This window comes from Erinaceus europaeus, chromosome 3, assembly GCF_950295315.1.
Source record: "Erinaceus europaeus chromosome 3, mEriEur2.1, whole genome shotgun sequence".
NCBI lineage: Eukaryota > Metazoa > Chordata > Mammalia > Eulipotyphla > Erinaceidae > Erinaceus > Erinaceus europaeus.
Genome location: NC_080164.1, coordinates 156,360,808 through 156,388,101, shown reverse-complemented (window position 1 = coordinate 156,388,101; position 27,294 = coordinate 156,360,808). Strand labels below are relative to the sequence as shown.

The 27,294-nt window shown below is 44.1% G+C and overlaps 1 protein-coding gene across 5 annotated transcripts in view; it reads left to right on the top strand.

The window, feature by feature from the left end:
• Positions 1-27,294, top strand: part of TBC1D1 (TBC1 domain family member 1) — a 272,373-nt gene that overhangs the window by 190,571 nt on the left and 54,508 nt on the right. For all 5 annotated transcript variants that reach the window (XM_060188219.1, XM_060188218.1, XM_060188220.1 and 2 more), the window contains one exon: positions 24,302-24,487. In XM_060188219.1, the coding sequence (XP_060044202.1) occupies positions 24,302-24,487 (186 nt within the window). The remainder of the gene's footprint in view (positions 1-24,301; positions 24,488-27,294) is intronic.

Here is a 27,294-nt window from a genome sequence, read left to right as displayed (position 1 = left end):
CCCCAGTTTTGTTGCCCTTGTTGTTGTTGGATAGGACAGAGAGTAATCGAGGGGGTGGGGGAGACGGGGGAGAGAAAGGTAGACACCTGAAGTGTATGGTTCAGTCATGTTAAGTGGATTCACATTGTCTTGCACTAGTCTCCAAAGTTTTTTTTTGTCAGAAGACTGAAGCTCTATACCCATCAAATATTAACTCCCCACTTGCTTTTCCCCCCACCCTTGGCAGTCACCTCCTACTTCCTGTTTCTATGAGTTTGGCTATTTCAGATACCTCAGATATGTGGAATTAACACAGTGCTTGTCTGTTTCTCATTGGCTTATTTCACCACACACAATGTTCTCAAGGTTTATTCCTGACAGAGTGCATAATAGGATTTCCTTCCTTTGTAAGGCTAAGTTTGCATGTCCCGTTAGCTGTCAGATGAATATTTTGGCTGCTTCCATCTTATGGTTATTGTGAATAAATAATGCAGGGAACATGGGTAAATCTCTGCCCTGTACCCTGCTCTTCAATTGTCTGGGATATGTATCTAGAAGTGGAATTGCAGGAGACTGGGTAGTGGCACACCTGGCTGAGTGCACACATTACCAAGGCTCTGGGTTCAAACCCCCAGTTTTCACTTCCAGGGGTATGGGTGGGTAGGAACTTTCAGGAGTGAAGCAGTGCTGCAGGTCTGTCTCTCCATCCTACCTCTTTCTACCACCTCTTCCCCTCTCAGTTTCTCTGTCTTAGCAAGTGAAAAAAAAAAGGGGGGGGGGTTTGGAGGTGGAGGGATAGACTTGCAAGGCCTTGCATTCTGTATTTGATTTTTTTTCAAGAAACTTGCCACACTGTTTCTCAGAGCTATCACACCATTTTATACCCTAACCTTTAGTGTCTGAGTTCCAGTTTCTTTACATCTTTGCCAGCTCTCATGCTTGTTTTGAGAGAAGCCAGTCTCTTTTCCTATGCTTGGTGGAAAGAGACAAGAGATGGAAAATTGTTGCAGTGTAATTTCTGGTAGATATAGCTCTCTTTCACATCGCAGTTAAAAGTTAGATGACAGGCTGCTTTCTGAATGCCCCAGAGATTCACAAGTGCAGTGATGTGAGACCTGGCCCAGCAGCTACCATGCATGGTGCTAACTCTCCTCGGAACCTTTCTTTCCTATTTATTTATTTATTTATTTATTTATTTATTTATTTATTTATTTGGGTAGAGGTAGAGAAGTTGAGAAGGGAAGGAGAAATAGAGAGGGAGAGAGCAAGAGAAATACCTGCAGCACTGTTTCACTACTCATAAACCCTCCTCCTGCAGGTGGTGGTCAGCGGTTTGAGCCCAGGTCCTTGTGTATTGTAACATGCATACTCTATTGGGTGTGCTGCTGCCTGGCCCCAGAATTCTTCTTTTCTTTCTTTAATTATTGATAGTTTCCTTAGGGAAATAACGATTTACAAGACAGTTGTCACAGGGGTACAGTTTCTCATCCATCCGTGAAAGGTGTCTCTGCACCAGCAACTGAGCTCCTCCTCTGCCTTTGCACCCTGGGTCCCCAATACCCTCTCAGCCACATCCACCGCCCACCCCCACCCCCCAGTCCTGGGATTCACTGCAACAGGTCATGTCTGGTCCAAGTTTTCCCCTCTGTTTGCCTGTTTCTCCTTCTTTCTTTCTTTTCTTTTTTTTAAAATTTTTATTTATAAAAAGGAAACACTGACAAAAGCCATAGGATAAGAGGGGTACAACTCCACACAGTTCCCACCACCAGAACTCCATAGCCCATCCTGTCCCCCTTATAGGTTTCCTATTCTTTAACCCTCTGGGAGTATGGAGCCAGGGTCATTGTGGGATGTAGAAGGTGGAAGGTTTGGCTTCTGTAATTGTTTCCCCGCTGCACATGGCACTGACAGGTTGATCCATACTGTCAGCCTGTCTCTCTCTTTCCCTAATGGGGCGGGTCTCTGGGGAAGCGGGTCTCCAGGACACATTGGTGGGGTCGTCTGCCCAGGGAGGTCCGCTTAGCATCATGGTAGCATCTAGAACCTGGTGGCTAAAAACAGTTAACATATAAAGCCAAACAAGGGAGTCAGGCAGTAGCGCAGCAGGTTAAGCGCAGGTGGCGCAAAGTGCAAGGACTAGCATAAGTATCCCGTTAGAGCTTCCCACCTGCAGGGGAGTCGCTTCACAAGCAGTGAAGCAGGTGTGCAGGTGTCTCTCTTTCTCCCCCCACCCCCGTCTTCCCCTCCTCTCTCCATTTCTCTCTGTCCTATCCAAAAACAACAACATCAATAACAACAATAATAACTATAACAATATAAAACAAGGGCAACAAAAGGGAATAAATAAATAAGTAAATAAATGCCAAACAAATTGTTGACTAATCATGAACCTAAAGGTTGGAATAGTGCAGATGAAGATTTGGGGGTTTCTGTTTTGTAGATAGCTAGTAGACCTATTTTAGTTATATTCCAAAGAGCCCATGACTATACTAGTTTTTTTTTTTTCTGAACCTGATATTTAATATGCAGGTGGACCCAAGTTATTGTCTGTGGCCTTCTTGTTTCTTAAACTATAAATTCTAGGTAGTACTTCTGGTATTCGTCCTTCTCCTTCTGGCCGATTTCACTTAATGTGATTTCTTCAAGTTCCTTGCAAGATGGAAGACCTGGAGAAGGGCTGGCGTGCATAGTGGTAGGCAGCCACACACACACACACACACACACACACACACACACACACACACACACGACTTTCTGTTGATCTTTTTAAACACCAGAGCATTGCTCACTCTGGCTCATGGCAGTACGCATAATTGAACATGAGACCTCAGAGTCTCAGGCATGAGAGTCTTTTTGAATAACCATTATAAGGTCTCTCCAGCCCCACATATGTAACTTTCTTAGCCACTTATCGTCATTGGATGTCTGGTCTACTTCCATGATTTGGTCTATTATTGCTTCTATGAACATAAGTATACCGAGATCTCTTTAGATAGGTGTTATTTTTTTCCCCTCTGTGGACAGATCTCTAGGAGGATAATAAGGTAAATCCTTATCTGATGTTCTGAGGTATCTCCAGACTGTTTTTCTTTCTCTTTTAAATTTTTTGAAAGATTTTATTTATTTGTTAATGAGAAAGATAGGTGGAGAGAGAGAAAGAATCAGACATCACACTGGTACATGTGCTGTCGGGGATTGAACTCAAGACCTCATGCTTGAGAGTCCAATGCTTTATCCACTGTGCCATCTCCCTGGACCACCAAACTGTTTTTCAAAGGGATTGAATCAATTTACATTTCCACCAGCAATGCAGAAGGATTCTGTTCCCTACATCCTTGCCAGCATTTGTTGTTTTTATCCTTTCTGAATCATGGCATTCTCAGAGGTGTGCAGTAGAGTCTCACTGTAGTCTTTATTTGCATTTCTCTGAGTGTCTTTGAGTATTTTTTCATTTGTTAGTATTTTTTCATTTCCGGGTATCTCTTTGAGAAGATTTTGTTCATGTCCTCTCCTCATTTCTCAGTTATTGCTTTTTTTTGCTGGTTTCATGAGTTCTTTATATATTTTGGTTATTAGTCTTTTATCTGACAGGTCCCTCCCTTGTCAAAAAGAGTTATCCATAGGTGTGGGGGCTTATTTCTAGGCTTTTCATTCTATCCCACTGGTCTGCATGTCTATTTTTACTCCAGTGCCAGAAAGTTTGCATTATAATTGCCTTCTTGTACGACCTAGTCTCCTTGGTGTAATTTTATTTTAATAATTTTTATTTATAAAATGGAAACACCAGCAAGACCATAGGAAACAAGGGGTATAATTCCACACAGTTCCCATCACCAGAACTCCGTATCCCATCTGCTCCCCTGATAGCTTTACTATTTTGTATCCCTCTGGGAGTATGGGCCCAGGGTCACTATGTGGTGCAGAAGGTGGAAGGTCTGGCTTCTGTAATTGCTGCCCTGCTGAACATGGACATCGACAGTTCGATCCATACTCCCAGCCTGTCTCTTTCTTTCCCTAGTGGGGAAGGGTTCTGGGAAAGCAGAGATCCTAGGCACATTGGTGGGGTTGTCTGTCCAGAGAAGTCTGGTCGGCATCATGCTAGCATCTGGAACCTGGTAGCTGAAAAGAGAGTTAACATACAAAGCCAAACAAATTGTTGAACAATCATGGATCTAAAGGCTGGAATAGTGCAGATGAAGAGTTGGGGGGGGGGGTCTTCCATTTTGTAGATAGGTAGTAGGCATATTTTAGTTATATTTCAAAGGGCCTGTAGCTATACTAGTGTTTTTGTTTGTTTGTTTGCCTGAGCTTGAAATCTGATATGCAGGTGGATTATTAAATCTGATATGCAGGTGCAAGTTATTGTCTGGGGAGATGATGTCATGGCTGGGAAAAGGACCAGAAAGCTGAATCAGGGAAGAGAGTAGCTCCATAATATGGGAAAGGGGTATAATTATTGTTGACTGTAAACCCCATTGATTTGATGTGATATGGGGCCCATAATTAGCTTAGGAGCCTGTGTGACCTCTGCATCCCTGTAGATCTGAGCTCACATTCTGTGGTCGTGAGTAGGAACATTCCAAGCTACCCCAATATCAGGACTCATCTTCCTCAGGTGTAGCATAGAGTATGTTATCCATCCTCCCTTTGGAGGATGGAACATTCTTTACCATTGTTGATCCAAGTTGAGGGCAAGGTCCTATAGGGGCCCACAAGGGCCCCTATATTTTGTTGTTCCTGATGGAAATGACCGGTTACAATGGAGAGAGGGATTTATTTGAGGTCTAGGCCCATCAAGTCTGTTTGGGAATCTCAGGACTCCCCAAGTAGGTCCCTAGCTGGTGGAATGGTCTGATAGTGACTAAAGAGTCATGGTTAAAGTATGCCAGTCTCTTGCCCTTATTCAGCTTTTGCAGTCTTTGCTTTGATAAGGTTAGCTTTGGAGTGAGTGAGAGAACTGTAATAGGAAGGTATCTAAGTCTAAGTGGATGCTATTTCATTATGAACTTGATACTGACTCACTACAGACTATTGTGTATTTTTGCTTTCAGGTATATACTTTGCCCTAATTTATGGATACATGTGAACATATGCTCTATGTAATGGGACCTGGCCTATATCTAGGTTTTGGGACTTTGTTAGGAAGTGAACCTCCTGGAATGGAATTAGAGACTACCATGGAAGGAAAGGTCTCACCCGAGTGCAGAGGGTGAAGGGTTGGCAATCCATGTCTGACATCTCTGTACACAGTCTGAGGTGAAGCATGCTGAGATGGTACTCGTTGCATTAATTAGGTTGAAATCGGCGGATGCAATATCATTCGGTATGGCTTGAAAGAAGCATGCAGGGAAGTGATCCCCATCCCAGAGGTTCCAGGACTGGGAGAAACATAGGCTTTATAGAGGAAGTGGGAGATTCCTGTTGTCTTAGGGTTTAAGAAGACAATAGATAGTTATTTCAATAATCACATTATTTGGCATTTGAGTTAACTTTGAAATGTCCCTTTGTTAGGATTTGCTGTATCATACACACCATCACCATATTTTATGTCCTTTGACATTATTTGTATATAGCTGTGCCACTGGTTGCTTTTGTTCTCCCTGGACTAAGTTTTTAAGAGAGTCAACATATCAAAGACTCAGCCTAGGTGTTAAAAAGACTCAGTCTGTGCTTTAAAAAGTTTGATACATTCAATTAGTTTTTCCCCTCTTGTGTTACTTAAATAGTGATTTATATGACTACAAATTAATAGGAGTGTACATAAACACCATTCCCACCACCAAAAGACTGTGTCCCATCCCATCCCATCTCCCCCCCCCCCCCCGCCCCATGAAGCTAAACATGCACCCTCACCCTCCACCCAGGGTCTTTACTTTGGTGCCCTACTACAAATTTAGTCATATCCTGCTTTTAGTCTCCCTTTCTGTTCTTCTTTCTCAACTTCTGTTGATGAGTGGGATCATCCCATACTCATCTTTATCTTTCTGACTTAGCTCACTTAGCATAATTCCTTCTAGCTCCATCCAAGATGGGTCAGAGAAGGTGGGTTCATTGTTCTTGATAGCTGCATAGTATTCCATTGTGTATATATACCACAGCTTTCTCAGCCACTCATCTGTTATTGGGCACCTGGGTTGCTTCCAGGTTTTAGCTATTACGAACTGTGCTGTTACGAACATAGGTGTACACATATCTTTTTGGAAATTCTTTTTTTAAAATTTATTTATTGGATAGAGACAGCCAGAAATCAAGAGGGAAGGAGGAGGCAGAGAGTAAAAGAGACAGAGAGACACCTGCAGCACTGCTTCACCATTCGTGAAGCTTTTCCCCTGCAGGTGGGAACCCTCAAACCTGGGTCCTTTGCATATTGTAACATGTGCGCTAAACCAGGTGCGCCACCACCTGGCCCCTAACTCAATTCTTTTTTTTTTTTTTAATATTTATTTTATTTATTTATTCCCTTTTGTTGCTCTTGTTTTATTGTTGTAGTTATTATTGTTGTTGTTGTTGTTGGATAGGACAGAGAGAAATGGAGAGAGGAGGGGAAGACAGAGAGGAGGAGAGAAAGATAGACACCTGCAGACCTGCTTCACCGCCTGTGAAGCGACTCCCCTGCAGGTGGGGAGCCGGGGTTCGAACCGGGATCCTTATGCCGGTCCTTGTGCTTTGCGCCACCTGCGCTTACCCCGCTGCGCTACAGCCCGACTCCTAACTAAATTCTTTAATGAAAATTTTTTCACACAGTAAACTGGCAATGCTTAGGAAATTTGCTAACCACCACAACAGCAGCGATAGCAAAAGAAAATTGTTTTCAAAGAACATTTGAACCTCAAGTGTCTACTTTAAGTTGCAAAACAGGCTCAACTGAAGTATTTTGGATCTGTTGAGGTTTTCCACAGCTGTCAGTCAACTAGTCTTTAAAGGGAAGGAAACCATCTTGAAGCTCATGTAGTGTTTCCATCTTCTAGTTGGAATCATCAAAACCCAAGCCTTGACATAATTAAAATCCAAGTTCCTCTGCCCATGAGTCGTGGATCCCTAAAAAGAATGCTACTTCCCACCATGAGTTTTGTCACCTCTGGATCCTCATCAGGAACACCGTACGAGCCTGGGGTTTCCCAGGTGAATGAAAAGGCCACTTTTCACATATAACCCAGCGAGCATTGTGTTGTGTTGGGGGGAAGATGGGACTCACTATTTTAAACCTCTTACTTCATAGCGTGGACTTCCCCAACCTCTCTCCCCGGGAGAGCATGAAAATATTTCCTAACTTGTGAGCTTCCTCTCATGAGTTCTGACCTCAGATCATGTCCAGATAAGCGTTGTGCAATGGGAGGGGCAGGATAGGAGCATTTAATCACAGATGCATGAGAAGCCAGAGGTGGGGGCAAGGGCAGCAAAGTTTATTACAGGGTTTTTGACAGCTCATCCTCATCAGCCATGAGGTTTCCTTGCAGCCTTTCTGGACCACCTGTCTGTGCCTTTGGGACTGACTCCACTCCATCCCCTCGGTCACACATGCTTTTTCTCACATTCCTCATGTCCCCCTCTCCATGAGCCCCTTTTAGCCACATCTGCTTCTTATTCCCACTTCCTGTCCCTTCCCCAGCAGTTCCCACCGACTGACCATCTCCCCGGTTTTTCTCCGGGAATCCTGAGTCTGTGATGTGTCCCTCTCCCTCTCCATTCATGTTCTAGTTGAATGGCTTCAAATGCATCTCAGCGTGCATGCCCTCATGATCCTGTCCTATGGGCCTAGGGTCAGGGTCCCACTGCCTCCCTGCAGCTTGCCCCTCCTTGGGCGTGCCTTAGGCTTCTCAGACTCTGCACCCCATTATGAGGGCTTAAAAGGATGGCTGTGGAGCGAGGAGATGACACAATGCAGGACTAACAAAAACCCAGATTATGGGATGGGAGGTACATTTGGATGTTCAGGGGAAGGCCGAGTTGAGGTGACAAGAAAGATGCAAAATATTAAACATTATCTTTTTCTTTTTTGAAAAAAAAGTTCTTAGATTTTTTTTTTTTAAATAAAGACAGAGAAATTGAGAAGGACAGAGAAAGGAGGACACCTACTGCACTACTTTACCACTAGTGAAGCTTCCCCCTTCTCAAGTGGGAGACCAGGGATTTGAACCTAGCTCCTTGTGCATGGCAGTGTATGTACTCAACTAGGTGCACCACTGCCTGACCCCTATTTTTACATTTTTTTCCAGCTTCTTTGACATTAGTTAAAATATTCTTCATATCCAGGGAAATGAGACATCTGTCAGCAGATCTAAAAATTCTTTTCTAGGCCAGTGGGGGGGGGGCTCTTTTTAAAATTGTCATTTTTCACTTGTTCTGTCATTTGACCAAGGTCCTGAGATAAGACAGTGGAGTTCCCATCAGCCTCGCACAGCTTCACTGTCCCTTCCTTTCTCCTCCACTGAGTGATGGCCACTCACTCAAATTGTCTTTTGGACCTCTATGGCCATAGCTGTTCCTTCTGCTTCTCATCATGGCCGTGTCTATAACTCAGTCTCTACTGTCACTTCATCAAGGTACACTGATACGACTTTTCACAAAACCCCCAAATTTGCATGCAGCGTAAAATCCCTGTGTGAAGGGGTAGGCTAACTGTGCTGTTTGACTGACAGGTATTCTGAGGGCACAAGACTGTGCTGGGTCAAGTGTGTTTAATGGCAGACTAAGGGGCTAGGAAAGGGTGTGGCAAGGTTCAAGGTTTGAACTAAACGCTGTGGCTACAGACAGAACTCTTATGATTCCTGGACGATTTTGTTACTGTCTGATACAGATGTCACACCTTTTCATTTTGTGTTATGAAACCATAATGACTGGAGTGACAGTCTCATCGAGATAAGTTCATCTTTTCCCATCTTTGAGCTTTGTAAGTGTTAAGTATAGACTAATACACTATGCTTTCAGGGATCATTTCTACAGTTCTTTTAAAAAATTTTTATTATCTTTATTTATTTATTGGATAGATACAGCCAATAATCAAGAGGGAAGTGGGTGGCAGAGAGGGAGAAAGACAGAGACACCTGCAGCACTGCTTCACCATTTGCAAAGCTTTTCCCCTGCTGGTGGGAATTGGGGGCTTGAACCTGGGTCCTTGCGCATTGTAACATGTGCACTCAACCAGGTGCACCACCACCCAGCCCCCCTTTTCTATAGTTCTTTGTGTATAGACTAAATACATTAAATCTGTGCATCTTTATGATGAGTGCCAGTGTGGCGGAAACTCAATCTTGACTATTTTTAAACACAAAACACTAGTGCTTTTTTTTTTTTAACTTAGAATATTTTGTTTTGATCACTTTGTTCCAAGGCTGCATTCATTTCATCTTCATCTTTTTTTTCATTATCTTTTTTTCAAAAAAAGATCTGTTTATTTATTATGAGAGAGAACACACGGGCAGAGAGAAGGAGAGAGGTTGAGAGAGTAAGAGAGACCAGAGTGCTGTCATCTTTGGTAAAAAGCAGTGTTGAGGACTGAACCTTTGACCTTGAGGCCTCAGGCATGCAAGACAGTGCTCTAACAGGTTGAGCTATCTCCCCAGCACTGCTTTGTGATCTTAGTATGGGTGCTCAGATGACTTTAGTTGGAAATGAGGCTTATTAACCAGATGCTGATCTTGCTCTCCATGACAATGTGAGGATGTTGAAGCTGCCACTCAGTGTCAGTCTGTGCACTGAGACAGATTGGGTTGGGAGCACTATTCTAAGTCTGCTTCCTGTGTCAGACTCATCCTGCACTGAAGGAAGCAGGCTGGGTGGGGAAGTAGGGAAAAGGTTGAGGAGATGACAGAGTCCACTTGTAAGTTCTACCCTAGGATTCGACTTAAAAATCGGAGGACAATTACCATGAAGGACGTGCCTTAGTGCCACAGATCTGCAAGTGCTGAGAATTCAGAAGGAAGGGTGCTTCTGAGCTAGAGCACTTTGTCTCTCCCCTCCCCTCCCCTCCTCTCCCCTTTCCTCCCCTCCTCTCCCCTCCTCTCCCCTCCTCTCCCCTCCCCTCCCCTCCTCTCCTCTCCTCTCCCCTCCTTTCTCCTCCTCTCCTCTCCCCTCCCCTCCCCTCCTCTTCCCACCTCTCCCTTCCTTTCCCCTCCTCTCCCCTCCTCTCCCCTCCTCTCCTCTCCTCTCCCCTTCCCTCCTCTTCCCTCCCCTCCTCTCCCCTCCCCTCCCCTCCTCTCCTCTCCTTTCCCCTCCTCTTCCCTCCCCTCCCCTCCTCTCCCCTCCTCTTCCCTCCCCTCCCCTCCTCTCCCCTCCCCTCCCCTCCTCTCTCCTCCTCTCCCCTCCCCTCCCCTCCCCTCCCCTCCCCTTCCCTCCCCTCCTCTCCCCTCCCCTCCCCTCCCCTCCCCTCCCCTCCCCTCCCCTCCTCTCCTCTCCTCTTTTCTCCTCTCCTCTCCATCCTCTCCCCTTCCCTTCAATTTTTTCTCTCTTTTAAAAAATATTTTATCTATTCACTTATTGGACAGAAATAGAGAAACTGAGATGGAAAAAGGAGATAAGAGGGACAGAGAAAGAAAGACACCTGCAGCACTGCGTCACCATTTCTTACGTTCTCCCTATACCCATACCCTACACCCCTTGCAGGTGGGGACCAGGGGCTTGAACCTGGGTCCTTGTATATGGTAAAGTGTGAACTCAACTTAATGTTCCACCACCTGGCCCCCAATTCTTCCTCCCACCTGGGGTGGGGGGGTTGGGAAACAGCTTGAATCCTTCCAGTCAGTCAAGACTTAAAAACACCAGACTATTCCTTTTGGTCATAATAAATTTGTGTCGTTTGTGCCTTCAATTTACCTTGAACTTCAGACTGACCTCTTTTGAGGGAAAGTTAACAGAGATCTTATAAAATATTAAATCAGACCTACTGTGCCAAAATGAAGTAGAGGGGTAATTTAGAACTGAAACTGCTGCTACTATAGAATGTTTGTTACACATACACACACACACACACACACACACACACACACACACACACACACACACACACACACACACCCACACACCGATTCATGTGCCAGAGCCCTTGTTCCCAGTGTATTTATCTGTTTATCTATTTACTTATTTATTTATTGGAGATTGGGTTTAGATGAAGTCACAGGATAATGCCCTGTGCTGGAACCAGTACCCTTACTACTATTATTGTTTTTTAGTTTCCTTATTGTGGGATTTATAGTTTACAGTCAACAATAAAATACAGTAGTTTGTACATGTGTAACATTTCTCAGTTTTCCACATAACACTTCAACCCCCATCAGGTTCTCCTCTGCCATCATGATCCAGGACCTGAACTCTCCTCCCACCCACCCCAGAGCCTTTTACTTTGGTGCAATACACCAACTATTAGTCCAAGTTCGGCTTTGTGCTTTCCCTTCTGTTGTTGCTTTTCAACTTCTGTCTATGAGTGAGATCAGCCCATATTCATCCTTTTCTTTTTTGATTTATCTCACTTACCATGATTCATTCAAGCTCTATCCAAGATGAGGTGAAGAAGGAAAGTTCACCATTTTTAAGAACTGGGTAGTATTCCATTGTGTATAGACCACAACTTGCTCAGCCACTCATCTGTTGTTGGACACCTGGGTTGCTTCCAGGTTTTGGCTGTTACAAATTATGCTGCTATGAGCATAGGTATACACAAATCTTTTTGGATGGTTGTGTTTGATTTCCACCAGCAGTGCAGGAGGGTTCCTTTGACCCCACAACCTCTCCAGCATTTGTTGTTGCTGTTGTTTCAGATGTATGGCAGTCTCATAGGAGTGAAGTGGTGTCTCTTTGTTGTCTTTATTTGCATTTCTCTGACAATGACTTGGAGCATTGTTTCATATGTTTGTCAGCCTTTTGGATCTCTTCTTTGGTGAAGCATCTGTTTATATCCTTTTCCCATTTTTGGATGGGGTCATTTGTTTTTTTGTTGCTGAGTTTGGTGAGCTCTTTATATATTTTGGTTATTAGCCTCCTCTCTGATATATGACGTGTAAAGATCTTCTCCCATTTTGTAAGGGGTCTCTTTTTTTGGGTGGTGGTTTCTTTTGCTGTGCAGAAGCTTTTTAATTTGATGTGATCCTATTGGTTTATTTTTGTAATAAACTTCTTTGTAATTGGATTCATATCATTGAAGATACCTTTAAAATTTATGTGGAAACAAGTTCTGCCAGTATTTTCCTCTAAGTATCTGATAGTTTCTGGTCTAACATCCAAGTCCTTGATCCACTTGGAATTTACTTTTATGTTTGGTGAAATAAAGTGGTTCAGTTTCCATCTTCTGCATGTTTCAACCCAATTTTTCCAACACAATTTGTTGAAGAGACTCTCCTTTCCCCATTTAATAGTCTAGGCACGTTTGTCAAAAATTAAATGTCCATAGTTGTGGGGACTTATTTCTAGACTCTCAATTATATTCCACTGGTCGCTGTGCCTATTTATATTCCAATACCAAGCAGTGTTGATTACTGTGTTTCTTTAATACAGTTTGAGATCTGGGAGTGTGATGCCTTCAGTTCTGTTCTTCTCAAGATTATTTTGGCAATTCTAGGTCTTTTCTGGTTTCAGATAAACATTTGTAGTTTTTGTTCTATTCTCCTAAAGAAATTGGATGGGACCTTGATGGGGGAGTACATTAAATGTGTATATTTACTCCAGGTAGTATATTTATTTTGATGATGTTCATTCTTTCAACCTATGAACGTGGGGTATCTTTCTACTTCTTTGTGTCTTTTTCTATTTCCTTGGACACTGATTCATAATTTTCAGTATACAATTCTTTTGTTAGGTTTATTCTTAGATATTTTATTGTTTTTCCTGCTAACTAGTGCCCTTATAAGAAGAGGAGACCAGAGTATGCTCTCTCCCCTGCCTCCCACTTACTTAAGACTATGGGAAGAAGGAGGCTATCTGTAAACTGGGAAAAGAGCTTTTCCCAAGAGCCTGACTAAGCGGCACCCTAATCTTATAGACTTGTAGCCTTCAGGCTGTGAGAAGTGTTTGCTGCATAAGCCACCCATTCTCTCCCAGGCAGTCTTAGCAGCCTGACCTAAAGGAGCTCTGTTCCCTACCACTTGGCGCTGTATTTGCTGCTATTCCATAACAAAGCCACTTCACTCTCACCAGGTCTAATTCTTTTTTTTTTTTTTTCCTTTCCTCCTGCCACCAGTATCATGGCCGAGGGCTCAGTGCTGGCACTATGAATCCACTGCTCTAGCAGCCAGTCCCCCCCTGCCCCCGCTCCCCTTTCTATGAAGTATTCCCCTTGTAGGTGGGGAGTAGGGGCTGGAACCCAGATCCTTGCGCATGGTAATGTGTGTGTTCAGCCAGGTGCACCACTGTCTGACACCACTAGATCAAATTCTAAACTCCTGACACCCTGCTTTTGGTGGTGGTGGTGGGGGGGATTTGAAGGAAAATATGTTGGTTTTTCCTTTAGACTTCTTTGTACCACTATCTCCGTGAAAGCAGTGACCCAGAAATCCCAGGCCTAAGCAATCCTCCTCAGGCTGTGGCGGCAGGGGCCGTCCATCGTAGGCTGTTAGAGGAGGTCTGGGAGCCCCACCATTAATAAACACCCTGCTCTCCTGCAGATGGTTCAACAATATGATTGAGAAAGTGTGGCCTGGGATTTTTAGTGGTCTACTTTTCTGTTTTTGTTGGATGACTCACCGGGTCTTTGTTTCTATGTATGTTCGTCTCTGGAAGCTTTCTGGAAGAAAATTTATAACCTCTGTGATAATGTGGATAGTTGGCCGGGGATAGCAGGGAGGGGCCTCTTCTGAGCATTTCTTAAGAAAATGGTATTTTAGCTCCAACAATTGCCTTTGACAAAAGATAAAAATAAGATTTGGCAGATATTTGAAAAACAAGATAGGCCATATTTTTAAGCGTTACTCAGTGTTCGTATTATCCATCATAGATGGAGTCACTGCTGGATTCACTCGAAATAAGTTATTTAAGAGGTTCCCCTGTTTCCTAGTGACATAACGTGTGAAGCCACCAGTTCAGGAAAACCTATAACCCAAAGCAGTTGCCTGGAAGAAATTGCTGTGCCGAAGGTCAGATCCTCTCAGGCTTCAGTGTAGATATCAGAACTTCCAGCTATGAGAACTCAGGTTCATACACAGACAGGCATGTCAGATTTGTGTCCACACATAGCTATTATAAGGTTCTATATAATCTGGGAATCAAAACTGTTGGAAAAAGCTGAGTCCTGTGACTTTGGGCAGGACCTGAGAGCCACCTGAGGGCTGTGCTTTTGTCTCTCCACTTCCTGTCCCCTCCTTATAAACTGTCCCCTTTATTCCTCCCACTTGTGCTTCTCTTTCTCAAGAGGTGTTCTCCGCCTGGCTCTCCTCCTCCCCTGTGTTCTCTTGCTCCCTCATCTATGCTCAGGGCCGTGATGGCTAGTTCAGGAGGCCAGTCTCAGAATCTGGAAGCAGGCTGAGAGTTGCCACCATGTAGGAGGTGGGCAGGGAGGGGGCAGGAGTCTTCTCAGAGGTTGTGACCTCTGGACTGAACTTTGAAGGACACAAGGGAGTCACCCAGACAAAGAAAGGCCAAAAGGGTACCCAGCTATTGTGAGGCTGACTGCCTATTGTAGCCCTTGTGACCCAGTGTCTGGACACTAAGGCAGGACAAGGTGCCTCTATTGCTAGGAGAACCTCTGAGACAACCCTTCTCTCTTTCCTTCCTTCCTTCCTCTCTCTCTCTCTCTCTCTCTCTCTCTCTCTCTCGTTCTCTCTCTCTTTGTCACCGCTGAAAGGAAAGTCCTTGCTTACTGGGTGGTTGTGAAAATGCAATTAGTAGGCACACACCTCAGGTGCTCAAAAAAGACTTTGTACTTTGTTGAGCCTCAGTTTCCCAACCTCGGAAGGGAGGAGGTTGAGCTAAGTCCTATTCTAGTGCCCTCTCAGCACTCAGTCTCTAGCACTGCTGTGAGCATAGATGATTCCAGAGGAAGAGAGGGAAGTGAGGGGAGGCTAAGACATTCACCATGAAGCAGCTGCTGGAGGGTTTGGGGTGGGGGTGCAGGCCAGGTGGCACTGACCAAGGGCCTTTCATGTGGTGTTGCTTTTCCACCCCGTGGCTTCAGATCACAATTGAAAAGCCAGAGTAATGTAAGCGGGAATAGGTCAGTGCAAACTTTGGGGAAGAGCAACTTTTTTTTTTTTTTTTTGCCTGCAGGGTTATCGCTGGGGTTTGGTACTGGCACTATGAATCCACTGCTCCTGGCGGTCATTTTTTTTTTTTTCCAGTTTATTTGACTGGACAGAGAGAAATTGAGAGGGGAGCAAGAGACAGAGAGGGAGAAAGAAAGCTAGACACCTGCTTCTCTGCTTGTGAATTACCCCCTACAAGTAGGGAGCCAGGGTCTCGAACCCAGACCTTCATGTGGGTGTTTGCGCTTAGTTCTATGTGCGATTAACTGGGTGCACCACCATCCGGACCCCTAATTTCTTATTCTTGTAAAGGCCGAATGCATTTCTTTATAGTTTGATTGTCTTTAGTCAAGAAGCAAAAGCTCTGGCCTTCAACTCTCTCAAAGAATTACAATGTCACTCCTCTCACAGGTGCCATTTATATAAATGTATAATTTTATCCAGTACATGAAATAAAACTTCATGTGGCTTTGTAGTATAATAAACAGGTTCAATTTAAAAAAAAAGTATGGGAGTCAGGCTGTAGCGCAGCGGACGAAGCGCAGGTGGCAGAAAAAGCAAGGACTAGCGTAAGGATCCCGGTTTGAGGCTCTGGCTCCCCACCTGCAGGGGAGTCGCTTCACAAGCGATGAAGCAGGTCTGCAGGTGTCTATCTTTCTCTCCCCCTCTCTGTCTTCCCCTGCTCTCTCCATTTCTCTCTGTCCTATCCAACAACGACAACAATAATAACTACAACAATAAAACAACAAGGGCAACAGAAGGGAATAAATAAATAAAATATATATTTTTTAAAAAAGCATTAGCCTAACTAAGAAAGATTAATGAAGCAGACATAAACTTTAGGCTTATGGAGTATTTTTATTATATGCCTTGAAGAATATCATGATGTGCATGCAGTGCCTATCATCTAAAAATGCACAACCCTTATCTTGAAAAGCAAATAAAAATTTTACTTGTCAAAAAAAAAGTGTCTGTGGCTACATTTTCTTGGGTCTTTTCTAGCTCCTGTAGCCCTTGACCGCTATAAGCACTCCTCATACGTACATCTCTTCTATGTATCTTTCTGTCAGCTCAGTCCGGGAGGGAAGAAGCCAGAGCTTCGGCAGCTGAGTGGTGCTCATGACTTTTCTGGTAACCCAATAATAAAAAACAGTAATAGGGAGTCGGGCGGTAGCGCAGTGGGTTAAGCACACGTGGCGCAAAGCACAAGGACCGGCGGAAGGATCCTGGTTCGAGCCCCTGGCTCCCCAACTGCAGGGGAGTTGCTTCACAGGCGGTGAAGCAGGTCTGCAGGTGTCTGTCTTTCTCTCCCCCTCTCTGTCTTCCCTTCCTCTCTCCATTTCTCCCTGTCCTATCCAACACCGAACAACATCAATAATAACTACAACAATAAAACAACAAGGGCAACAAAAGGAATAAATAAATAAAATAAAATAAACCAGCAGTAAAGCAAATAAAAAAAAAAGAAGAAAAGATTCAGTATGACCTGGGAGGTGGGGTAGTATATGAAGCAAGAAAGCCTACATTCAGTCCCCAGCATCTCATATGTTGGATAAATGCTCTGTGACCTCCCTCCCTCCCTTCCTCCTTATTTAAAAAAATAAATCTTTAAAAGGATCAACCTGCCAGTCATCCATGTCCAGTAGAGAAGCAATCACAGAAACCAGAACTACCACCTTCTGCACCCCAAAAAAGAATTTTGGTCCGTACTCCCAGAGGGAGAGAGATGTTAGTGGAAGATGACCAGAGGGCTCTAAACTCCAATTCCATCTGGATGTTGAGAGAGAGAAGAGGGAAAAAAGGAAGCAGGAATAGGTGTAGGTGTGACTTAGAAGGGAAGAGAGGAAAGGACCACGGGGGGGGGGGGAGGCCAAATATATATATATATATATATATATATATGAAAATAGATAGATAATTGTAGAAATAATGGTCAACCTATATCAATTGTAGAAATAATGGTCAACCTATATCTGTGACTACTATATCTGGGAGAACTACTACAGTTTCCGATGGAAAGAATGGGGATACAGAACTCTGATGATGGGAACAGTGTGAAATTATAACCCTGCTAGCTTATAATTTTATAAATCAATATTATATCACTAATAAAAAACAAACACAAAGGTTCAGTTTTTCTTTTTTTAAAAATATTTTGTTTATTTATTATTAGAGACAGATAAATTGAGAGGGATGGGGGAGATAGAAAGGGAAAGAGACAGAGAGACACCTGCAGCCTTGCTTCACCACTTGTGAAGTTTTCCTCTGCAGGTGGGGACCAGGGACTTGAACCTGGGTCCTTACACACTGCATTGTGTGCATTTAACCAGGTGGTGTGCCACCACCTGGTCCCAGGTTCAGCTTTTCTTACAGCTCAGGGATCATATTACTCAATATACTACAGAAAATAGCAAGCTCTTCAGATTTTCCAAGAGGTAGCCGTAGGACTTAGGGCTAATGTGGGCAGATGAATTCATTTGTGCAGACAGTCCCAGGTCTTTCTGCTCTTTCCTGGACTCTGCTTACTGGCACTTCCACTTTCTTGTTGTGGAGGTAACATTATTCATGGTCTGTAAATGGTTCAGCAGCATCCTCAGAGGACTGTCTGTTCCTTACTTAAGTCAACACGGTCATCTTTGTTTTTTTAAGAAATTTTCTTCAGCTGTTGGTAACAACAGACGATGCAGATGTTAATCCCTGCAGTTGTTAATTTTCCTCCAGAGATTTCACGTTCAGCTTTAACTCTCGTTTTCAAAACCTGCTCATGCTGTTAAAACAGAGGTTTCCAAATAGCAGGAATTTTGAAAACTGCTTTTTCTCCTGGCATGGGAAGTCAGGACTTTCAGGAGGGATGGAAGGAGTAACAGAATGCTCCATTGTGAGAAAAGTAGAGAAAGCCAGGACATTGGGGGTGGGGAGGGGCAGAGGAACAGGGGAGAGGTCCTGTGTTTTCGTTGTCTTCCTGGAGCTCTTCTTTCTTCCAGAGAGTTTCGCATATGACTTAATGTTGTGTCTACTGAGGGGAAACCGCAGTTCAACAGTTGCTATCAGTGTTTTGTGAGTGGGCAGGACCAGATGCACACGAAGCCACGTGCATGCTCCTTTCCTCCTGCCCTGTCACAGCGTCAGGAACTTTCACAGCAACCGTGCAGTGCCATGCTCTCGTGTCATGCTCCCCGTCTGTGTGCAGAGAGGGAAGCTCGCAGCAGCACAGAGTGGCTAGAGAACAACTTGGCATCTGCAGTATTGACTCCCCAGCACGGCACTACCTTGGACTCTGTTAAGAATGTCACTGCAGTCCTTTAAATGGTGACAGTTCTCTCTCTCTCTCTTTTGTATATTTATACTTTGTTATTTTGGATAGAGAGAGACAGAAGTTAAGAAGGAAGGAATTAGAGAGGGAGAAAGACACCTGCAGTTCCGATCCACCACTACGAGTTCCTGGTTCCTTGCTCATAGTAGCTTATGCGCTCAACTGGGTGCACCACTGCCTGGCCCCCTGGCAGTTGTTTCTTAGGGCCCCTGAGTTATGGCTGGTTTAAAAATTCCTAGAACCTCTGGGGAAGCGGAGCTCCAGGACACATTGGTGGGGTCTTCAGTCCAGGGAAGCCTGGCTGGCACTAGGGAAAGAGAGAGGCAGAGTGGGAGTATGGACCGACTAGTCAATGCCCATGTTCAGCGGGGAAGCAGTTACAGAAGCCAGACCTTCTACCTTCTGCAACCCACAACGACCCTGGGTCCATGCCTCCAGAGGGATAGAGAATGGGAAAGCTATCAGGGGAGGAGATGGGATATGGAGATTGGGTGGTGGGAATTGTGTGGAGTTGTACCCCTCCTACCCTATGGTTTTGTTAATTTATCCTTTCTTAAATAAAAAATAAATTAAAAAAAAAATCCTAGAACCCACTGAAAGCTATTGTTTTCCGAAACTGAATGCAACTTAAGCTTGTTCACTCCTGCCATCATGGGAGATGTCAAAACAGCAAAGTCTAATGAGACTGATTGCGGCCCATTTGTTTGGTGACTCTCCCGACTTTATAAATATGTAAACACACTGCCTGTGGTCTCCACAATGAAGCAGTGAGGGGTGACAGTCACTGCTTGCTTTTTGGCTCAGAGGGACTGGACTTTGTATGACTCTAGACAGAGAGGAATGTCCCAGCTGTGGGGTGGAGTGGCCTCCCCCCAACCCTCGGGGCAGCCTTGAACTCGATGTGCTTCCCACTCAGCCTCTGTGAAGCAGTCAGATCGCAAGTCAAGGAGAGAAGCCAGATCCCCAGTGTTGTTCTGGAGAGTATTAGAAATGTCAAAGTCGCCTCTCGTGGGCTATTAAACACACTGGATCTTGTGGGAGAACATATAAGCGATTCAAGAAACACTGATGCATGTGGCTTAGTAACATCCAAGTTATAACAACATACACATTTACTATTAGAACAAGACCATCAGTCGACAGTTGCCCAAGATTTTCCTGGTATTATCTTCAGCCTGCCACTCACTCAGCCTCTTTTGTTTGTGAAAACCTGCCTCACAGCAGCACCTCACACACGCGTGCTTGCACAGCTTGAGGAGGACTGGTTACAGGGCTACATTCGGATCTTTTGCATCTATGAGGAAACAGCCTGTTTGAATTGATTAGCCAGGGCACTCTATCATAACAAATACTCAGTTGTCCCTCTTTTGCATATTGCTGAGCTAATTTGTAACTTGGGCTACTTAATAGGAGCTTTTTTTTGGGTCACCAGAGTGAGCAGTGGGGCTCAGTGTCAGTACAACAAATCCACCATTTCCAGTGACCATGTTTTCCTCCCTACCCCCACACTACTTTATTTGCTAGGACACAGAGAAATTCAGAGGGGAGGGGTTAATAGAGAGGAATAGAGAAAGACACGTGCAGCACTGCTTCACTGCTCTTGAAGCAACCCCTCTGCAGGTGGGGAGCAGGGGCTGGAACCCAGGTCCTTGCACATGGTAATGTGTGTGCTCAATATTCTGTGCCACCACCCACTCCCCATAGGAAGAAAATATTTTTAAAAGTGTTGTTTGTTATAGACTCTAACATTAGTAATTGCTACTGCTATTAAAAAAATGTGGATAAAGGGTCCATATTTTACACCTAGGATTTCAGGAGAGAGGGCATGCTAAGTGTTTCACTCAGAATCAGATTCTCATTGGGGGTGATTTTGCTCCTCTTCTTCCTCAAGGGACTTTTATTAATATCCAGGCATTTCTGGTAGTCAACACTGTGGTGAGCAGATATGCTGGCATCTGGTGGGTGGTTCCCAGGGAAGCTGCAGAACGTTCTGTGATGTGCAGAAGAGCTTCCAGGACAAGGATTATCCAGCCCAGACTCCAGTAGCACTTGAGAGTTGGTTTGAAAAACTGCTATAAACGCAGTGGTTTATTTGCTGGACTTTGCAGTGGATTAGCTGTTACTTTGTTAATTCAGAAGTGAAAGCAATACTCAGGCTCTCTTTTCCTTATTGTGTTCTGGACTTTTCTTTGATGCCCTGACCAAAGTTGGAGCAGGCTCTGACCAGGTGTGAAGCCTAGTTTAGACTAGTTGACAACAACAGCACTTGGACCGTGTTCTAGTGGTGACAGGGAAGGGAAGTTCAGTGAAGAGTGAAATACAGTGCACAGGGATGGAGAGACAGCATAAATGGTTATGGTTGTGCCAAAACACTTTCATGCCTGAGGCACCAAAGGGTCCAGGTTCATTCTTCACCCCACCATAAGCCAGAGCTGAGCAGTACTCCATTCTTCACCCCACCATAAGCCAGAGCTGAGCAGTACTCCATTCTTCACCCCACCATAAGCCAGAGCTGAGCAGTACTCCATTCTTCACCCCACCATAAGCCAGAGCTGAGCAGTACTCCATTCTTCACCCCACCATAAGCCAGAGCTGAGCAGTACTCCATTCTTCACCCCACCATAAGCCAGAGCTGAGCAGTACTCCATTCTTCACCCCACCATAAGCCAGAGCTGAGCAGTGCTCCAGTTTAAAGAAAGAGAAAGAGGGGCAGTTTCACACTCACTTGAGCACATATGTTACCATGTGCAAAGACCTGGGTTCAAAGTGCTATTCCTCACCTGCAGGGGGAAAGCAGTGCTGTAGGTCTCTCAATTTCTCTCACTCTCTCTCTCTCTCTCTCTCTCCCCCCTACCCTTCTCAGTTTCTCTCTGTCCTATCAAATTAGAGAGGTTAGGGGGAGTGGGTGCTGGGAGCAGTGTAGTAGTCAAGCAAGTTCCAGTGATAACCCTAGTGGCAATTAAAAAAAAAAATTCAAAAGAAGGGAGGAAATGGGAGGGAGGAATTACAATACAGAGCCCCATTGTTCCCAGTGTATATTACATACAGGCTTTGGTGGTGGCACCTGGGAGCTTGAGTGACTAGGCTTCTGCTTCCTCCCAACACCCCCCCACCCCCAATTAAATCCTGACTTTTGGCCAGATACCCACAGGGAAGTATACATTCCCAAGTACTAGGGAAACTTTTTTTTTTTTAAATGTTGTGGGAAGAAATACACCTTGCTTTGAATTGTGCCTATGACTCTTGCCAGCTGTGTGACCTTGGCCCAGTTACAAAGCCTCAGTGCCCTTTGGTTATTTGGCTATAAAACTGCTATATAATATCACCTGTCTCATCTGTGCCGAGGACTCATCATCACAGGGTGAGAGCTCAGTAAGCCAAACTGCGGTATGAGCGAAGGAGGCAGACCCAAGGAGCATCAAGGAGGCAGTTTATGTCTTCAGCTTCACAGCCATCATCAGCAAACAATGCCTGTACTGTCTGCAGATCTAATTTCTCAGAACAAGAAAATAGCAGAAAGCAGTGCTTCATGAGTTCCTGTAGACTGTGGCCCTTTTCAGCAAGGCAGTTGGCAGAAAGTCAGTGGATTTGGAGGCCAAATAGTCTAAACTCTCCTAGATGTGTTCCATCAGCTTGGCGCTAGTTCAGCCTGCTCTGCTCACTGTGTTCCAGAATTTGAGAGTCACAGAGCAGGTCTTTCCTTTTTTTTTTTTTTTTTTTTTTTTTGCCTCTATACATCTTTTTTAAAAAGTATTTATTTACTTATTCCCTTTTGTTGCCTTTGTTTTATTATTGGTGTTGATGTTGTTGTTGGACAAGACAGAGAGAAATGGAGAGAGGAGGAGAAGACAGAGAGGGGGAGAGAGGAAGATAGACACCTGCCAACCTGCTTCACCGCCTGTGAAACAACTCCCCCGCAGTTGGGGAGCCGGAGGCTTGAACTGGGGTCCTTAAGCCGGTCCTTGTGCTTTGCACCACCTGCACTTAACCTGCTGCATTACCACCCGACTCCGAGATCAGGTCTTTCTAAGATACCCATGGGGGAAGAGGCTTTGGTAAAAAAGGAAGAGCTAGAAGAATGGAACTAGGCGATCCGAAGGTTTGCTTGAGCAGTTAGATACTATGGGAAGGGGTTTCCAAGTTCACTCTTGGATGCTCTGAAGACCCTGGGCCTGGGGGTCTCTGCACCCACACACAGTGTCTACATGCTGCTGTAACTGCCAAGCTCAACACCTGCCTCACAGCCAAGACGGCTCACAGGAGTTGCTTTTTGGACACCAGATTCTTGTGAGTCATCGGTAATGTCAATACTTCCAATGTGAGACAAAGCAGGACTCAGATCGTAACTCCAGCGTCCAACATAGTGTCAGCAGCCAAAATGGTAAATGAAAAAAAAAAAAAGACTTTAAGTTTCAGAGTATAATTAAGTAAGCATATCAGCTAAAATCTCTAATCTTATCATATTCACTTATGACTAGTCTTAAGCATCTTAAGACTCAGTTTGCCTGAGAAGAATTTTTCAGGGCATGTGCTGAGGCATGTGCTAATTTTATTCAGGTTCGGTTTGGGCAGAAGTTCCTAACAGTGTGTCGTGTTAGATGAGTCCTTGGTCTGTTCTTCATAACTAGTTTCAAGAGAAGCAAGTGGGATAGTCTTTACATGTCTACAAGGTATTTGTGTCTTTTTTTTTTTTTAACAACACTGGCTGTGATTGAGAAAACTACACAGCCATGGAAAGTATAAAGATTTCAACTAATAGAAATTTAAAAATTGATGTCAAAGGAAACATTTGAATTTTAGTGACATGTAGCAGAAAGTGCAGACTTTAGTCCGTGACTTGAGTCTATAGACATAGGTTGGGACCCCCAAGCTGTTCTGAGTAAGTTGCTTGATTCTCTGAGTCTTGGTTTCAATTTCAGTGTAATACTTGTCTTCTGGAGCTATTGTCAGAATTAAATGAACCTGCTATGCAAATGCCTGTTGCAGTGTGCAGGTCTTGGTAGAGGACCCTGTTTTGGTTACGTTACTATTGGTCTTTAAGCATGTTTCTATCTTGTTTGAGAGCCTCTAACCTTAGAGCACAGTGGCCAGAGATGCATGTGAAAGTCAGACAGGCTCTGCTACTTTCTAGCTTTGTGACATTGCCTATTTTCTAACTCTGAATAGCTACAGTACCTATTACACATCCAGTCCTCTCAGCAATCTGGTACATAGTGAGAACTCTGTGAATGCTTGCTATTGTTGTCAGCAGTACAGGCATTAACTCAGAAGAAGATCAAAATAAGCATATTTGTCCTAAATAGTAGAGACCTGGGCCAACGAAATAGCTGAGCTGGATTGTGCCCTGCTTTGCCATGAATGTGACCCAGGTTCGAGCCTGGGTCCCAGAGCTGACCCCTCCACCCCCAAAGTAGAGATCTTTAAACATTTATTTCTTCAGTTGCTACACCTTTTGTTTACTACTGAATGCATAATTTGGCTAATGATTGTAGCTCACACATGGTTTATTCTGGCATAGATTAAAATAAGAACTTTAAATGTGTAGATAACATTATGCAATATATGAACAAAAAGAATTTTTTGATCGACACTACTTTTTTAAAATAAATTTTTATTATTGGATAGAGACAGAGAGAAATTGAGAGGTGGGGAGGATAAAGAGAGACACCTGCACCTCGTGCTCCACCCACCACTTGTGGGGACCAGGGGCCTGAACCTAGGTCCTTGTGTCCTAATATGTGTTCTTAACCAGGTGCGCCACCGCCTGGCCCCTTGATTTGACAATACTAACGTATACATGTTTATTGAAAAGTGACCACTCTGAAACGTTCTTTTTCTTCTCCAGATTATTCAGAACTGGGCGAACTCCCCCCACGATCTCCATTAGAACCCGTTTGTGAAGATGGGCCTTTTGGCCCTGTGCCAGAGGAAAAGAAAATGACGTCTCGAGAGCTTCGAGAGCTGTGGCAGAAGGCGATTCTGCAGCAGGTCCTGCTCCTCAGAATGGAGAAGGAAAACCAGAAACTACAAGGTTGGTTTGCCATTAAACAGAACTGATGATTGTAATTGGTCTGAACCCTAAAGTAAGCCCCATCAGACTTAACTTGAAAAAACAAGGAAAATACTCTCTTAGTATGTGTGTGCATACGCGTGCATGCACACGCACACTCTCATCTTTTCCAAGTAAACATTCATTTCTTTTTTAAAAAATTTTTTTGTATTTATTTATTTTCCCTTTTGTTGCCCTTGTTTTATTGTTGTAGCTATTATTGTTGTTATTGATGTCGTTGTAGTTGGATAGGAGAGAGAGAAATGGAGAGAGGAGGGAAAGACAGAGAGGGGGAGAGAAAGATAGACACCTGCAGACCTGCTTCACCGCTTGTGAAGCGACTCCCCTGCAGGTGGGGAGCCGGGGACTCGAACCAGGATTCTTATGCTGGTCCTTGCGCTTTGCGCCATGCGCGCTTAACCCGCTGTGCTACCGCCCGACTCCCGTAAACATTCATTTCTTCCTGGAGCTCTGATGATCCCACAGACTGAAATATAGTCTTCAAATATAAGTTCTAGAGCTATGACAAGTATTTAGTTTTTTAAAAAAATTTACTCTGTTGCGACTGTCTTTACCAATCATGTGTACCAGGACTAAATCTTGCTATTATTAGCTGAGCTCTACCTGCTGTATGAGACGCTCCATTTATTTGTTTACCTATTTATTGCCACCAAGGTTATTGCTGGGTGTTGGTGCCTGCACTATGATTCCACCACCCCTGGTGACTTTTTTTTTTTTTTTAACAGGACAGGCAGACATTGAGAGAGATGGAACAGATAGAGAGGGAGAGGAAGAGACTTCCTTAGCTCTTGAAGCTTCCTCCCTGCAGCTGAGTACCAAGGGCTTGAACAATTACTGGGTCCTTGGGTATTGTAATGTGTGTGCTCAACGGGGTACACCACTGCCCAGCCCCACAAGGTGCTTTATTATTTATTTAAACACTTTGTTTTTCTATTTCCTTTCCACCACCAGGGTTATCATTGGAGCTCAGTGCCAGCACTATAAATACAGCGCTCCTGGTGGCCATTTTTGCATTTTTTTTTCTTTCTTTTATTTTGACAGAACAAAGAGAAACTGAGGTGGGCAGGGAAGACAGAGAGAAAGAAAAAAAGACATCTATCTTTGTGAAGTGGATCCCTACAGGTGGGGAGTGGGGGCTTGAACCTGGGTCCTTCCTCATGATGATACGTGTGCCATCGCTCGACCCCCACACAAGTTGCTTTGTAAAGACAGACTCATTTAGTCCTGATGATGAATCCAGAAGGCTGATGTTAGCAGGAGGAGGAAACTCAAGCTCAGAGAAACCGATGAACTTTTTCAGGGTGATAGTGCTGTCTGAGTAAGATATGAACTTTGAAAGAAGATTTGTTCACTTTCTGTTTCCAAACTATGGTTTGAGCCTGTAAATTTTCACAGTAGCAAAGAAGTTAAGTTCATCTACCCCAAGTGGTAAAGTGGGAAGAGCATGGGTTTGATTATAGTCCCCACCTGGAGGGGACGCTCAGAGGCGGTGAAGCAGTGCTATAGGTGTCTCTCTGTCTCCCTCCCTCTCTTTCTCCTCCTTCCCTCTTGATTTCTGGCTGTCTCTATCCAATAAATAAATTAAGATTAAAAAAAAAAAAGGATTTGCAGTGATAATGAAAGGTTCAAGAAAATGTGCTCTAACTCCAAAATAGTTTGGGTAGGGGTGTTATAACTGAACTACTTACATAGCTTCTTTCTGAAAGATTATGTTTCACATTCCCAGTCAAATCCTGCTTATTTATATCCCATCTACTTATTGACCCAGGTTTGAGCTTGGCCGCCACTGCATTGAAGGAAGTTTCAATGTTGGAGTCTCTCTCTCTCTCTTTGCCTTTTTTCCTTTATCTAAAAATAAAAGTCATTAAGACACCAGATTTGATGGTTAAGGTTTATGCTACAAATAAGTATATCAGCTTTGATTAACAAAACAAAACAAAACCAAGAAGTGACATAGAAAAATAGCCCAGTAGTTGGAGTAGGCTGATTATAGGGAGGGTTCCTACTTTTCAGTGTGTTTTTAAAGGTGTGTTCTTATACAGATGTCTAAAAAAAATTCCATAGTGGTGGCATCACCGAGCATGTCGTCAGCTAAATGACCTTTGGAGCATAGCACGTGCATTCTTTTGAACATTGGTTGGATGTTTGTTGAAAGCAAAAAGATAGTTATGCCCAATAATGTAAGTCAAAACCCTTTAACTCCTGGCTAACCTTCTTGCTAATGCAAGCCACAGGACAGAGCTCAGCTTCAAATGGGAATTGTGCTGGCTGGCTTCTTAGAGTGTTGGGAAGGATGGTGACTGTAATTGAGGAGACCCAGTCAGCAGGCCACCAAAGCAAAGCCTTGTGAAGACGTGTAAATGATGGCTAGACAGGCCAAAGTGAGGAGAGGTGTTGCATTAAATTCCACCTGCCTTTGCTGGTGTTCCTCGTTTCATCAAATAGTGTTCTGTTCTGTGAGAACTTTAATGTGTACAGTTTGAAGACACTTCTTGGCTCTGTAAAGCTTAGCATATGTTTGCCTTTGTCTGGAGGCACTGTAAACTTGCTTAAATAGAGCATGAGTAATATGGTGTCGGTGGGGAGTCGGGCGGTAGTGCAGTGGGTTAAGCGCATGTGGCGACAAGCACAAGGACCAGCTTAAGAATCCAGGTTCGAGACCTTGGCTCCCCACCTGCGGGGGTGTCGCTTCACAGGTGGTGACGCAGGTCTGCAGTTGCCTTTCTCTCCCCATCTCTGTCTTCCCCTCCTCTCTCTTCTCTCCATTT